Consider the following 16,580-nt stretch of genomic DNA (forward strand, 5'->3'; position numbering starts at 1 on the left):
AAATTAAGAGAATGTAACTGTGACAAGGTAAAGCACAACTAAACACTACTGAAATATTCCAACTCTTGCATTTCAATGAAAGAAATTCAAAATGAACTATGAAAATCAAGAGAATGTAACTGTGACAAGGTAAAGCACAACAAAACACTACTGCAATATTCCAACTCTTGCATTTAACGACAGAAATTCCAAATGAACTTCAAAAAATCAAGAGAATGTAACTGTGACAAGGTAAAGCACAACAAGTCACTACTGAAATATTCCAACTCTTGCATTTCACGACAGAAATTCAAGATGAACTTTGAAAAATCATGAGAATGTAACTGTGACATGGTAAACCACGACAAGACACTACTGAAATATTCCAATTCTTGCATTTCACGAAAGAAATTCAAAATGAACTTTGAAAAATTAAGAGAATGTAACTGTGACAAGGTAAAGCACAACAAAACACTACTGAAATATTCCAACTCTTGCATTTCAATGAAAGAAATTCAAAATGAACTATGAAAATCAACAGAATGTAACTGTGACAAGGTAAAGCACAACAAAACACTACTGAAATATTCCAACTCTTGCATTTCACGACAGAAATTCAAAATGAACTTCGAAAAATCAGGAGAATGTAACTGTGACAAGGTAAAGCACAACAAGACACTACTGAAATAGTCCAACTCTTGCATTTCACGAAAGAAATTCAAGATGAACTTTGAATAATCATGAGAATGTAGCTGTGACAAAGTAAACCACGACAAGACACTACTGAAATATTCCAATTCTTGTTTTTCACGTAAGAAATTCAAAATGAACTTTGAAAATTTAGGAGAATGTAACTGTGACAATGTAAAGCACAACAAAACACTACTGAAATATTCCAACGCTTGCATTTCAATGAAAGAAATTCAAAATGAATTATTAAAATCAACAAAATGTAACTGTGACAAGGTAAAGCACAACAACACACTACTGAAATATTCAAACTCTTGCATTTCACGACAGAAATTCAAAATGAACTTCGAAAAATCAACAGAATGTAACTGTGAAAAGGTAAAGCATAACAAGAGACTAAAGAAATATTCCAGCCCTTGCATTTCACGACAGAAATTCAATATGAACTTTGAAAAATCATGAGAATGTAGCTGTTACAAGGTAAAGCACAACAAGTCACTACTGAAAAATTCCAACTCTTGCATTTCACGACAGAAATTCAAAATGAACTTTCAAAAATCATGAGAATGTAGCTGTGACAAGGTAAACCACGACAAGACACTACTGAAATATTCCAATTCTTGCATTTCACGAAAGAAATTCAAAATGAACTTTGAAAAATTAAGAGAATGTAACTGTGACAAGGTAAAGCACAACAAAACACTACTGAAATATTCCAACTCTTGCATTTCAATGAAAGAAATTCAAAATGAACTATGAAAATCAACAGAATGTAACTGTGACAAGGTAAAGCATAACAAAACTCTACAGAAATATTCCAACTCTTGCATTTCACGACATAAATTCAAAATGAACTTCGAAAAATCAAGAGAATGTAACTGTGACAAGGTAAAGCACAACAAGTCACTACTGAAATATTCCAACTCTTGCATTTCAACGAAAGAAATCCAAAATGAACTTTGAAAAATCATGAGAATGTAGCTGTGACATGGTAAACCACGACAAGACACTACTGAAATATTCCAATTCTTGCATTTCAAGAAAGAAATTCAATATGAACTTTGAAAAATTAAGAGAATGTAACTGTTACAATTTAAATCAAAACAAAACACTACTGAAATATTCAAAATATTTCATTTCAATTAAATAAATTAAAAATGAATTTTGAAAATCAACAGAAAGTAACTATGACAAGTTAAAGCACAACAAAACACTACAGAAATATTCAAACTCTTGAATTTCACGATAGAAATTCAAAATGAACTTCGAAAAATGAAGAGATTGTAACTGTGACAAGGTAAAGCACTTTAAGTCACTACTGAAATATTCCAACTCTTGCATTTAACGACCGAAATTCAAAATGAACTTTGAAAAATCATGAGAATGTAGCTGTGACAAGGTAAACCACGACATGACATTACTGAAATATTCAAATTCTTGCATTTCACGAAAGAAATTCAAAATGAACTTTGAAAAATTAAGAGAATGTAACTGTGACAAGGTAAAGCACAACAAAACACTACTGAAATATTACAACTCTTGCATTTCAATGAAAAAAATTCAAAATGAAATATGAAAATCAACAGAATGTAACTGTGACAAGGTAAAGCACAACAAAACACTACTGAAATATTCCAACTCTCACATTTCACGACAGAAATTCAAAATGAACTTCGAAAAATCAAGAGAATGTAACTGTGACAAGGTAAAGCACAACAAGTCACTACTGAAATATTCCAAGTCTTGCATTTCAACGAAAGAAATCCAAAACGAACTTTGAAAAATCATGAGAATGTAGCTGTGACAAGGTAAACCACGACAAGACATTACTGAAATATTCCAATTCTTGCATTTCGCGAAAGAAATTCAGAATAAACTTTGAAAAATTAAGAGAATGTAACTGTGACAAGGTATAGCACAACAAAACACTACTGAAATATTCCAACTCTTGCATTTTACGACAGAAATTCAAAATGAACTTCGAAAAATCAAGAGAATGTAAGTGTGACAAGGTAAAGCACAACAAGTCACTACTGAAATATTCCAACTCTAGCATTTCACGACAGAAATTAAAAATGAACTTTGAAAAATCATGAGAATGTAGCTGTGACAAGGTAAACCACGACATGACACTACTGAAATATTCCAATTCTTACATTTCACGACAGAAATTCAAAATGAACTTTGAAAAATCAAGATAATTTAACTGTGATAAGTCAAAACACATAATAACACTAAAGAAATATTCCAAATATTGCATTTAAAGAAATTAAATACAAAATGAACTTTTAAAATTATACAAAATATAGCATTGAAAAATTAGTGAAAAACAACACAATACTGAAATATTCCAACTCTTGCATTTTACGACAGAGATTCAAAATGAACTTTGAAAAATTCAGAGAATGTAACTGTGACAAGGTAAAGCAAAGCAAAACACTACTGAAATATTCCAACTCTTGCATTTCAATGAAAGAAATTCAAAATGAACTATGAAAATCAACAGAATGTAACTGTGACAAGGTAAAGCTGTGGATTTCCACCATTCAGGCTGGTGGACTAAGACCCCAATACTGAGCTAGTGGATTTCCACCATTCAGGTTGGTGGACTAAGATCCCAATACTGATCTAGTGGATTTCCATCATTCAGGCTGGTGGACTAAGACTCCAATACTGAGCTAGTGGATTTCCACCATTCGGGCTGGTGGAGTAAGACCCCAATACTGTGCTAGTGGATTTCCACCATTCAGGCTGGTGGACTTAGACCCCAATTTTCCAACTCTTGCATTTCACGACAGAAATTCAAAATGAACTTCGAAAAAGCAAGAGAATGTAACTGTGACAAGGTAAAGCACTTCAAGTCACTACTGAAATATTCCAACTCTTGCATTTCACGACAGAAATTCCAAATGAACTTTGAAAAATCATGAGAATGTAGCTGTGACAAGGTAGACCACGACAAGACACTACTGAAATATTCCAATTCTGGCATTTCACGAAAGAAATTCAAAAATGAACTTTAAAAAATTAAGAGAATGTGATTGTGACAAGGTAAAGCACAACAAAACACTACTGAAACATTCCAACTCTTGCATTTCAATGAAAGAAATTCAAAATGAACTATGAAAATCAACAGAATGTAACTGTGACAAGGTAAAGCACAACAAAACACTACTGAAATATTCCAACTCTTGCATTTCACAACAGAAATTCAAAATGAACTTCGAAAAAACACATTCTAAAATCATCTTTTAAAATGTCTCTAACTGTTTCGCCGAAATGTCCAAAGCGGTTTCGTCCAAATAATGTTTTTGATAACACTGCGTTGTCACATTTTAAATTATTAAGAATCTTTTTTCCTGTGTTAATATCTCTCTTCATCTAAGATAAAAAAAATCCGGTTATTTGAAATCCACTTTGTAACGAGCGATTAACATTCAAATTATACCTGTCGGATTAATATTCAACCTTCCCGATGGCTTATTTTGATAAAGGATTAAATATGCACAAAGCTAAGTGCAAAACACATCCCAGTTAAAGAACGTTTGTTCAACCATCAACTTTGATATAGTGATTTGTTTATATAGAGTTTGTTTAAAGAAATAATGGATTTTTGCATTAGAAAACATCTTGCTTAAAAGAGAAATTACAGGTAAAGTTTTATAAATCTATAGAAAAGTATGATAAGCTATTTGCTATTTCTGTGTTATAACCACTCTTTTATATACTGCTAATTTGGTTAATGGTAATGAAAGAAAATGAAATAGGATTATTATAGAATAGTTTAGAAACAAATTTAAGTTTTACTCAGCAAAAGTTACGCGCTCGAGGAAATGTATCTTATTTTTGAAAATACGGAAAGAAAAAAAATTATATACATTTACAAATTCTGACTGCACAAGCTCCTAGAATAGCATGGGAGGGAATATAAGCCCTTAAAATCGCATGGGAGGGAACATAAGCCCTTAAAATAGCATGGGAGGGAACATAAGCCTTGTAATAGCATAGGAATGAACATAAGCTACTATAATAGCATGGGAGGGAACATAAGCCTTGAAAATATCATATAAGTGAACAATAGCCTTGTAATAGTATAGTAATGAAATACAGCTCCTAGAATATCTTCGTAGTGAACAAAAGCACTTAGAATAGCATCGGAGTGGCCAATAGCCTTATAAATCCTTAGGAATGAAATCATGAACCAAAAAAAGAATGGGGGGGAACAAAATCCCTAAAAATAGCATGGGAGGGAACATAAGCCCTTGTAATAGCATAGGAAGGAACATAAGCCCTTGTAATAGCACAGGAAGGAACATAAGCTCCTAGAATAGCATTGGAGGAACCCAAATCCATAAGTACATGCTCTGGAAAGGTACCAAGGAACATAAGGCAAGCAAATAACACCAGAAGGAACATAATCGGCTAGAATTCAATAGATACTTACTACTAACATAAATGATGGATGCTGTAAAAGTGTCAAAAGCAGATGGTAAACACACAGGTTTTTTTCACAGTGAAAAGAGGTCAACGGGATCACAAGAACTGACACTGGGGGGGGGGAGAATTACCCCCAGAATTCCCCCCAATCCCTAGATATCGACAAATGTTTTTCTTTTTTGTATATTCTCCGGAAGATACCCTATTTTTGGTATTTCAATCGGAAATATTCCAAAAAATTCCCCTCCCCCAATATTTTGAAAAATACATGCTGCCCCTACCCCCCCCCCCCCGACATTTGTTTTAAATGGTGCCACCGTCACAGGCGTCTGTACAGAATGTAGCTCTGAACAGAGGTAGGTAGGGGGAGGACTTTTTGTAGCCTTGGTGGCCCCAGGTGGTTTAGTACTGCAGTGAGTTGTCAATGTTTGCAGTAGTAGTAGTAGTTGCAAAGATAGAAACTCTGTATGAGGTACAGCTTCAAGAATCTTTATACTCTATAAACAATTATCATTTACCGTCGGTTATTTCAACTGATTGACACAGTATAGTTTTTTGATCGTTTAGAAAAGGGGCTAATGTTTTATTCCATTTTGGGAACGCAACTACAAGCAATACGCTCACACTGTCTTTTATTCTTTAATTGAAGGTAGTATTGAAATTCATCGTCTGTGTAAACTAAGTTTCCATGTCAATCTTCTGACTGGTTAATTCAGCTTATTCTAATCCTCAGTAGTTGAAACGGGTAATGTGGAAACAAAAACGTACTTTTTACGAATATGTGTGCTCTACAGTGGCGCTATTTCGTCAAAATCCTGGGGGGGGGGGGGGGCCCCAATGTTGGATCCAATTTTCCTACATCAAGTGAAAATGACAGTGAAAGATGAGTCATATAGTACCATAAAGGCAAGGATATACTAAAGAAAACTGACCTGTTTCTCTGGATGTTTGAATTATGCAGGCTTATCTTAGTTTTGACAAAATTTTTTGCAGAAACTAAATTTTAGCCGGAGGGGGGGGGGAAACTGGAGTCGCGGGGAGCAAACTGGGGTATAAAGGAGGCACAGTAACCCCTCCCCCCTGCTCCATAGTAAATTACACCCCTGGTGCTTTACCACAGACTGTCTGTAATCCCGTTGGGTTTCAAAGGTACGGCAAGGTTTTCTTATGTAACTAACGCAATCAAACGGTGAACAGTAAACAATACATAGTGCAAAAGAGGCTTTTTTGAAGATACTAGCGCTCTATAAACTTTTAAGTGATTACTGGAAGCACAGAACAAGCGCAACTGCAATCTGTAACGGTACCAAAAACATACTCATGTGGCTCACTGCTACATATGCTAGATAGCCCTTACCTGTGAAATCAACAACTGGTCTAGTTTTATTCATTCCTGTTCTGGACTCTTCGGTATTGCTACTATCTAAAGCATCAATTAGGACTTGTCTGACCATACGCTTTAAAGAAGAAGCTGATACTGTGTCTCCTCCTCCTCCCAAAGAGCTGCCCAGCATTTCAGCATTCTAGAAAAAACTACAGATTCAGAAAAAGTGGGTTTCAAAAAGCCCAATAATGTTAAATTTCACGCCTAGCGTAGCACTTGTCCACGCTAGGGGGTATTTTGTATTTATTGTTTTTTTTAATAATCCCATTTCATTAGTAGAAGAAAATTTAAAAGAAATTTTATAAGACAAATGCAAGCGTCATTTTCAACCTTAAGAGATTTCTTATCCAAGTCAATACAAATCTGCATTGAGGAGTCATTATTAAACTGGATCAGGTCAACTGTTTTACATTTTCAAAGTACTGACGCCCTAGCACAGCTGGAAAAAAAAATTTAGTGCATTAATGCTAATTTATGCAATAACCAAGTTCAGTGCTTCAACTGACGTATTTTAACTAAACCTAAATTCTACTTGAAAAACAAACCGATTGTGGCAAAACATCCTGTTTTTCATAATAGAAATTTTTTTTTTAGCATGTTTTAAGCATTTCATTTCTAAACATATTTCATAACCAAATAATTTTTTTCATTAGTACTTGCTGAAAACATGACTCAAATTATGCTATATGAATTAAGACTGCCAATTACTCCTGTAACCTGCTATTCATCGCAACTAATAAAAGAGAAGCCAGTTTAAGATAGTCTGGGTAATCTTGTTTGAAAAACACCAAGCAAACTTAACAGTTTCACCCCTCCCGCGAATTATCATGTTGATTTCAGAGGATGTAAGAAATGAATTGAAAATAGGCAGGTTTATAATCCTCATACCTTTGAATAGCAAAGTTAAGGGAAAAATTGTGATTATTATAGTTAGGATATACTTTCACCAGACTTTTAGAGCGATATCGATCTTATGATCATGTTTCCAACACTACTTATAAATACTGGCATTCAAAAGATACTTCCCCTCAAAATTATGAACTACTTACAGAGTGAACAAAAATCGCGAAGTGGTAAACCTAGGAGCCCATATGGTCAAAATAAAAAGAAGACAGACCTGAAAATCGAAGTGAGAGCACATATCAAGATAATTCAGCATTGGATGAGGGGGTGTAGGTAAAACTTAGCTACTCTAATAGAAACAGTGAATCCAGATCATGTCGCTTGATTTTGGTTATTGTGTTAGCTCTTGATAGACAGTTATTAAGTTGTTCGTATGATAGCCAATCGGTCATACAATTGTTGATTTTTCTTATACAGTTTTAACCCAAAAAAAGGGTTCTAATTTTAGTTTAGCTAATCATAGAAGCCTAAATTTGAACACTACGCTTCTGGACCTGAACTATTTCAATACTGAACTATCTATACACGATTCTAGAAGTAAAGTTGAAGCAACAAAATCAGATTTCATTATCTTTTTTGCTGAAAATCAAATATTTATTATCATCACATCCTTTTCGACATAGTTCCAAAACCTAAAAAGCCTGGGATAGAGGCAGCATGTTTTTGGATTTACTTAATAACTTCACTAGCCAATAGGTTTAGTTCCTTTCTTTCTTTTAATGGGTGGGGGAGTAAAAGGTTTTACCAAATTGCTAGTCAATTTTACAAACTTTTATTTTATTTCATCAACGATATAACATAAAACTCTTTTCTTTCCCACCTTATTGCCTGGACAAGAATTGCCTTTTGTATCTTATAACCGTAAGAATTATTTGCACAACTAATTAAAGGGTGGTAATCACCTAGTAAAGCATGCTTTGAACAGCATTGGATAGGGTTTGACACTTGAATAGTATTGGATGCTCAGTCCCATGACTTTGTCAGAAAACGGCTGAGTTTAACTAATTGTCCCTTTGTTAATTTCAATAGGTCCTATATCAATGGTAATCTATGATTTCTGCGATTATGATTACTATCAGGATCTATGATTTGTGCAGGAAATGGGTCTTTTTCTGGAAACAGCTTTTTTGCTCTTGAAAACCTCTCATCATCCATTTTGCCCTATAGAACTTGGTATGCTGGCTCCAGAAAGAGAAGTTATTGTGGAATAAATCATCCAGGTCATTCACTACTAGGAATCTTTGAACACCACATATTTCAATAACACAGGATAATTTAGAGTCCTTTAATGAGTAAATTTCAAAGTTTGGAATTGCCTTTGAAATTGTTTCTTCAATTCATTATGTTTCTTAGCAAATCGGTTCTTCATCTCATTTCAGTGATACAGTCCACTTTTTACTAGTACATCCTTGCGTTACCTCACACCTTTTGTATTTTGGTTGAGAAGGAAGCAATTGCATAGGAAGCAGTAGAGTTGTTTTTTGTTTTTTAGGAGGAGGCTCTGTTTCCTGTCCTGGAAACGTGTCTAAGCCATACCTAAATCCTATGCTTACCAATTTGAAATTACTGCAATACTTCTTTTTTGGTACTGTTGTGGTCAAATGTTATTATCTTAGTACCAAAAAGATCTCACGACCGATGAGCATGGAAGGTCATGCTCATGCTCTGATGAGCAGGATTTTATTTCGAGAGAGGGATCTGTTCGGGTAGGGGAACATTCAAAAAGAAAACCAAAATTGACATTGTATATAAAGCATTAAAATAAATCGAGATTTCAGCTCACTTTGTAGCACTTTATTTATTCTCGGTTGGTCCATAAACTTGACATATTGATTTTCTACAGTTAATTTGTCCTTTTGCACTTAGAATCAACTGATAAAATTACTAAAAATTATTGATATTACACAAGCTGGTTTTGGTGGCATCAATTGGAAGGGAGCACGGGGCACTTGCACCCTAGATTTTCCGATCATCATACCAGATTTTAAATAATAATTTTTTGGAGGTATTTCACTGAAAATGCCTTTTATTTGGTATTTTGGGGTGAACATGCCTTTTATGGGGTGAACTTTCAAAGGGAAACTTTACATGGGGGTTTCACCAGAATTCCTATACGAAATTGCTTTTATTTGACTTACTTTCTCTTTGTCAATTCAACTTTATATGTGTTTGTATTCAGGGAAAATTGCCCGGAAAATTTTTTCAAAGGGGATAAAATTTTGGGGGGGATTTCCATGGGAGAAATTCTCTATTGCGAAATTTTCCGAGGGCAAAACTTTCGATTGGGACATGATAATTTTTCCACAAGAGAAACTTTCTATTGGGACAATACTTACTTACATACTTAACTCCCATCTAAACGGGTTGGCCGATTCGGGGCTTCTCCTCTAGTGGTATCATAACAATATTTTTTGGTATGCCTCCCTGATTGTTGCATGCCTCAGCAGTACTTGAGTGGGGTGGTCATAAAAGTTTTCCCACCAGCTCTTTGGAGGTCTTCCCCTGGGACGAGAGGCATTTATTCTTCCCTCAAAGGCCATTTTAGGCAGTTGGGCTGGAGACATACGCTGAACGTGTCCTAACCGTCGGAGCTGTTGGAGTTTGATGGTCTGCATGATGATTTGAGGGTAATCAAAGGAGGAGAGCAGTTTTCTGTTTGATACTCGGTCAAGGTAATTGATAACACTAAGCTTCTGGAGCGATTTAGTTTCAAAAGCCACCAATCAGTGCTTGTCAACGGCTTTTAGAGTCTATGTCTCTGCTCCATACGTTGCAACTGGAATCACTAAAGCACGGCAGAGTTAAATCTTCAGTTTTAAGGGGAGGTATTTATTTTTTCAAATAGAGCGCAGTGACTTGAAGCATGCGGAGGCAAGAGCCAGACTTCGTTTGATTTCTCTCCACGAATCGTTTGTGGAGGTTAACACATTTTTTAGGTAAGTAAATTGATATACCCACTCGATTTACACGACCCGAACAGTAACTTCGGTGAGGGGGGACCAGTCTCTGCATGCCGTGTTACTCTCATCGCCTTGGTCTTGCAGGCGTTTATCTTCATTCCAAAGCAACTAGCTGCTTTTTCGATAGCGTTCGTGCTGGCTTGGATTTCCTCTATTTTTCCATTCAGACGAATATTGCCATCAGCATATGCAAGTAGGTCAAAAAAGTATCATCCGATGACTATTTCAGTGCTATCAGGGACAAGTGCCAGCATACTGTTTAGGAATAGGCAGAAAAGAGTGGGTGGGAGGCATCCTTGGAGAACACCTGTAGAGGTAGAAAACTCCTGTGTGAGTCCTTCACTAGTCTGCACCATGCTTCTCACCTTCTCGTCCTTATAATATCGATAATATCAGAGGGAATTCTGTGGTGAGCCAAGATCAGATCAGAGACCATCTCGCCAGATTAGGTTAAAGGCTTGCTTAAAGTCGATGAACAGTTGGTACAACTCTTTACCGAATTCCAAATTTTGTTGCACGATTTGTTTAATAACAAATGTTTGTTTTATAATGGATTCTTACTGAACTCAGCTTAATACTCAGGTATAACATGTCTTGTCTAGGAGTGGTTCCTCATTTATTTGTGCTGGAAACTTCTGAAGGACTCCAGGATCTGGATTTACTGTAAGATTTGCCTTTTCTTGGAAATGCTCTTTCCAACAATCTCAAATTTTAGCACTATAGGTAATTTTGTGCCCATTTTTATCCTAGATCCAGGCACTTTGTATCTTTATAATTTGCTAGCTCTTTAGCACGTTTACACCATAAGGTGTGAGTTACCTCTTTGGAATTGGTCTTCGCACTGCTGACACTCTTTGGTTATCATGTCCTTAAATGCCTGAAGAGTTCTCTTCTCGATTTGGCGTTTCAGTTGCTTGAACCTATCCTTGAACCTCCACCGGAATCTAAAAACCTCTCTCTTTACGCTAAATTCACAAGGAATTGTATTTGTTACTGGCAAGAACAGACATTATTGAGGAGGGGGAATTTTCTATGGGGGAGATTTTCCAAGGGGAGTATTTTCTATGCCGAGGGAAGTCTCCGGATGGAAGCTTTACACTACGGAATTTATCCGAATTCCAATATGGAATTCAAGTATTGCTTGGTGTTGTGGGCATTTAAAAAGCTGTGAAGTATAGTTCTGGGTGAAAAAGTTGGGTACTTCAACTTGTAAAATGGGTTTAGGAGGGACATTAAGAAAAAGTTGTAAAGTAAAGTTGTGGTGAAAAAGATGGGTACTTCAACTTGTAAAATGGGTTTAGGAGGGACATTAAGAAAGGAACTTGTTCTGAAATGTCTTTTGAAAAGTATTGCTAGGTGTTGGGGCATTAAAAAAGCTGTAAAGTAAAGTTGTGTGTGAAAAGGATGGGTACTTCAACTTGTAAAATGGGCTTAGGACGGACATTAAGAAAAGAACTTGTTCTGAAATGTCTTTGAAAAGTATTGCTTGATGATATGGCATTCAAAAAGCTGTAAAGAAAAGTTGTGGTGAAATGGCTGGGAGTATTTTCTATGCCGAGGGAAGTCTCCGGATGGAAGCTTTACACTACGGAATTTATCCGAATTCCAATATGGAATTCTTTTTATTTTACTTACTTTCTTTTTACCAATTGAATTTTACGAGCGGAAATGTTCCAGAGAAATTGCCCGAGGAAAACTTTTAAAGGGGTTGAAATTATTTTGGGGATTTTTCCGTGGGGGGATTTTCTGCAGGCAAAATATTTTCTGTGAGGAGGTTTCAAAGGGAGAAACTTCCCACCCAGGCGTCAATTGGGGGGGGGGCAGGGGGGGCAAACCCCCCCCCCCCCAATACTCTGAAAATTGCCTTTTATTTATATTTCACAGCCACTTTCTATCTTGGTTATGTGCTATAATAAACCAGCGAGACTGGCTATAGTAGAATGGCCCCTATTGACCCCACGATTCACCCCTGCTGCCACCTACAACTTTTTTTTAACACCATATATGGGCATAGCCACCGTAGGGAGAACACGTGGTTAATTAAAGCGATTGGGAATTTGGAACACCTGTGCTGTCAGTCATTAATCAAATTGTTTCCGGGCAAAGTTCAATAATGTCTGACAGGTAATGTCAATCATTAATCAAATTGTTTCCAGGCGAAGTTTAATAATGTCTGACAGGTGATGTCATGATTGATTGATTGATATTAAAGGGTAATTAATTTGTTGTTTCTAAAGAGAATTGATTCACGAGAGGGGAATTAATTTGTTGTTTCTAAAGAGAACTGTCTTCGAGCGAATGTTTCGATCTTAGCAATGAAGAGATTGATTCACGTAAGGGTTTCCAAATAATTTGAAATGTGTCAGCGCAGAGATGCCAAGACAAAAGGAACACGCTGAAATTACGTTTAGGGATTATTTGGGCGAAACCGTTTTAACCATTTTAGGGAATTATTTCGGCGAAACAGTTAGAGACATTTTAAAAGCTGATTTTAGAAGAGAATTTAAGGGTGAAACTCTGTGGTCCTTATAATACACAAGTTGTATTTTAACAGTGTCGTGAGGTCCCCCACCCCAGCCCCAAAGGGTTCCGATCCCCCTACCCCAACCCCAAAGGGTTCCAATTCCCCTACCCCAACCCCGAAGGAAGCCCCGGTCCTCAAAGGTCCCCCAAGCTCCCAAAGGGCCCCCGGATCCCCAAACGCCCTCCCCGGGCCCCCAAAGGCCCTCCCCCGGTCCATCAAAGGTCCCCCAGGCTCCCAAAGGGCCCCCGGACCCCCAAAGGCCCTCCCCGGGCCCCCAAAGGCCCTTCCCCAGCCCCAAAAGGCCCTCACCAGGTCCCCAAAGGACCACCCTGCCCTAAAGCCCCCCCCCAGACCGCCAAAGGACTCCCAGCACCCCAAAGGCCCCTGTGGCCCCATTTTTTAATACTTTTTATGGCTTTATTATATCTTTTCAGAACAAGTTATTTTCTTAATGTCCATCCTAAACCCATTTTACAAGTTGAAGTACCCATCCCTTTCACCCGCAACTTTACTATACTGATTTTTGAATGCTCCAACACCAAGCAATACTTTTCAAAGCCATTTCAGAACAAGTTCTTTTCTTAATGTCCTTCCTAAACCCATTTTACAAATTGAAGGACCCATCCTTTATACCCACAACTTTACTATACTGATTTTTGAATACTCCAACATCAAGCAACACTTTTCAAAAGGCATTTCAGAACCAGTTCTTTTCTTAATGTCCATCCCAAACCCATTTTACAAGTTGAAGTACCCAAAATTTTCAACCAAAACATTACTTTACAGCTATTGAAGGCCACAATACCAAGCAATACTTTTCAAAAGGTATTTCAGAACAAGTTATTTTCTTAATGTCCCTTCTAAACCTATTTTCCAACTTGAAGTACCCATCCTTCTCACCCACAATTTTACTTTACAGCGTTTGAATGCTCCAACACCAAGCAATACTTTTCAAATGACATTTCAGAACCAGTTCTTTTCTTAATGTCCCTCCTAAACCCATTTTACAAGTTGAAATATCCATCCTTTTCACCCACAACTTTACTTTACAGCTTTTGAATGCCCCAACACCTAGCAATACTTTTCAAAGGGCATTTCAGAACAAGCTATTTTCTCAATGTCCCTTCTAAACCTATTTTCCAACTTGAAGTACTTATATTTTTCACCCACAACTTTACTTTACAGTATTTTGCATACCACAACACCAAGAAATACTTTTCAAAACACATTTCAGAACAAGTTTTTTTCTTAATGTCATTCATAGACCAATTTTACAAGTTGAATTACCCATCCTTTTCACACACAACATTACTTTACAGCTCTTGAAGGCCACAAAACCAAGCAATACTTTTCAATGCATTTCACAACAAGTTCTTTTCTTAATGTCCTTCCTAAACCCATTTTACAAGTTGAAGTACCCATACTTTTCACCCAAAACTTTAATTTACAGCTTTTTGAATGCCCCAACACCAAGCAATACTTTTCAAAGGGCATTTCAGAACAAGCTATTTTCTCAATGTCCCTTCTAAACCTATTTTCCAACTTGAAGCACTTATCTTTTTCACACACAACTTTACTTTACTGTCTTTTGCATACCACAACACCAAGAATTACTTTTCAAAAGACATTTCAGAACAAGTTTTTTTCTTAATGTCATTCATAGACCAATTTTACAAGTTGAAGTACCCATCCTTTTCACCCTCAACTTTACTTTATAGCTTTTTGGACATCTCAACACCAAGAAATACTTTTCAAAAGACATTTCAGAGCAAGTTCCTTTTCTTAATGTCCCTTCTAAGCCCATTTTACAAGTTGAAGCATCCTTCCTTTTCACCCACAACTTTACTTTACAGCTTTTTGGATACCTCAACACCAAGAAATACCTTTCAAAAGACATTTTAGAGCAAATTCTTTTCTTAATGTCCCTTCTAAAACCATTTTACAAGTTGAAGCATCCATCCTTTTCAGCCACATCTTTACTCTACAGCTTTTTGGATACCTCAACACCAAATATACCTTTCAAAATGCATTTCACAGCAAGTTCCTTTCTTAAAGTCCCTTCTAAACCCATTTTCCAACTTGAAGTACCCATCCTTTTCACCCACAGCTTTACTTTGCAGATTTATGGATATCTCAACACCAAGTGATACTTTTCAAGGGGCATTTCAGAGAAAGTTCCTTTCTTAATGTCCCTCCTATACCAATTTTACAAGATGAAGCATACATCCCTTTCACTCGCAACTTTACTTTACAGCTTTTTGGATGACTCAAAACCAAAAAAAACAGTTCAAAAGGCATTTCAGAGCAACTTCTTTTCTTAATGTCCCTTCTAAACCCAACTTTCCAACTTGAAGTACCCATCCTTTTCACCCACAACTTTACTTTAGAACTTTTTGGATACCTCAACACCAAGCAATACTTTTCAAAAGGCATTTAAGAGCAAGTTCCTTTCTTAAAATCCCTCCTAGACCCATTTTACAAGTTGAGGCATCCATCCTTTTAACCCACAACTTTACTTTACAGCTTTTGAATGCGCCAATATCATGCAATACTTTTCAAAGACATTTCAGAACAAGTTCTTTTCATAATTTCTATTGTAAACCCATTTTACAAGTTGAAGTAACCATCCTTTTCATCCACAACTTTACTCTACAGCTTTTTGAATGCTCCAACATCAAACAATACTTTTCAAAGACATTTCAGAACAAGTTCATTTCTTAGTGACCGTCCTAAACCCATTTTACAAATTGAAGTACTCATCCTTTTCACCTAAAATTTTACTTTACAGCTTTTTTAATGCTCCAACATCAAGCAATGCTTTTCAAAGAGCATTTCAGAACAAGTTCTTTTCTTAGTGTCCCTCCTAAACCCATTTTACAAGTTTAAGTACCCAACTTTTTCACCCAGAACTATACTTCACAGCTTTTCGAATGCCCACAACACCAAGCAATACTTTTCAAAAGGCATTTCAGAACAAGTTATTTTCTTAATGTCCTTCCTAAACCCATTTTACATGTTGACGTTCCCAACCTTTTTACCCGCAACTATACTTTACAGCTTTTTGGATACCTCAACACCAAGAAATACTTTTCAAAAGACATTTCAGAGCAAGTTCCTTCTTCATGTCCTTTCTAAACCCATTTTATAAGTTGAAGCATCCTTCCTTTTCACCCACAACTTTACTTTACAGCTCTTTGGATACCTCAACACCAAGATATACCTTTCAAAAGACATTTCAGAGCAACATCTCTTCTTAATGTTCATTCTAAACACATTTTCCAACTTGAAGCATCCTTCCTTTTTACCCACAACTTTACTTTACAGCTTTTTGGATACCTCAACATCAAGACATACCTTTCAAAAGGCATTTCAGAGCAAGCTCCTTTCTTAATGTCCATTTCTAAACCCATTTTCCAACTTGAAGTACCAATCCTTTTCACTCACAACTTTAGTTTACAGCTTTTTGAAAACTCCAACACCAAGCAATACCTTTCAAAGGAATTTCAGAGCAAATTCTTTTTTAATGTCACTTCTAAACCCATTCTCCAACTTGGAATACCCATCCTTTTCACTCACAACTTTACTTTACAGCTTTTTGGATACCTCAACACCAAGAAATACTTTTCAAAAGGCATTTCAGAGCAAGTTCCTTTCTTAATGTCCCTCCTAAAACCATTTTAAAAGTTGAAGCATCCATCCATTT

At 36.3% G+C, this 16,580-nt stretch overlaps 1 protein-coding gene across 1 annotated transcript in view; it reads right to left on the bottom strand.

Annotated features, from left to right (window-relative positions):
- LOC148939470 (microfibril-associated glycoprotein 4-like) overlaps positions 1 to 16,580 on the bottom strand; it is a 94,213-nt gene that overhangs the window by 64,707 nt on the left and 12,926 nt on the right. Inside the window, exon 2 of the mRNA XM_089107109.1 lies at positions 6,464 to 6,629. Within this exon, the coding sequence (XP_088963235.1) occupies positions 6,464 to 6,629 (166 nt within the window). The remainder of the gene's footprint in view (positions 1 to 6,463; positions 6,630 to 16,580) is intronic.

The sequence above is a fragment of the Artemia sp. Qi Xiang Cuo genome, chromosome 21 (genome assembly GCF_049724085.1).
Source record: "Artemia sp. Qi Xiang Cuo chromosome 21, ASM4972408v1, whole genome shotgun sequence".
In the NCBI taxonomy this organism is placed as follows: Eukaryota; Metazoa; Arthropoda; class Branchiopoda; order Anostraca; family Artemiidae; genus Artemia; species Artemia sp. Qi Xiang Cuo.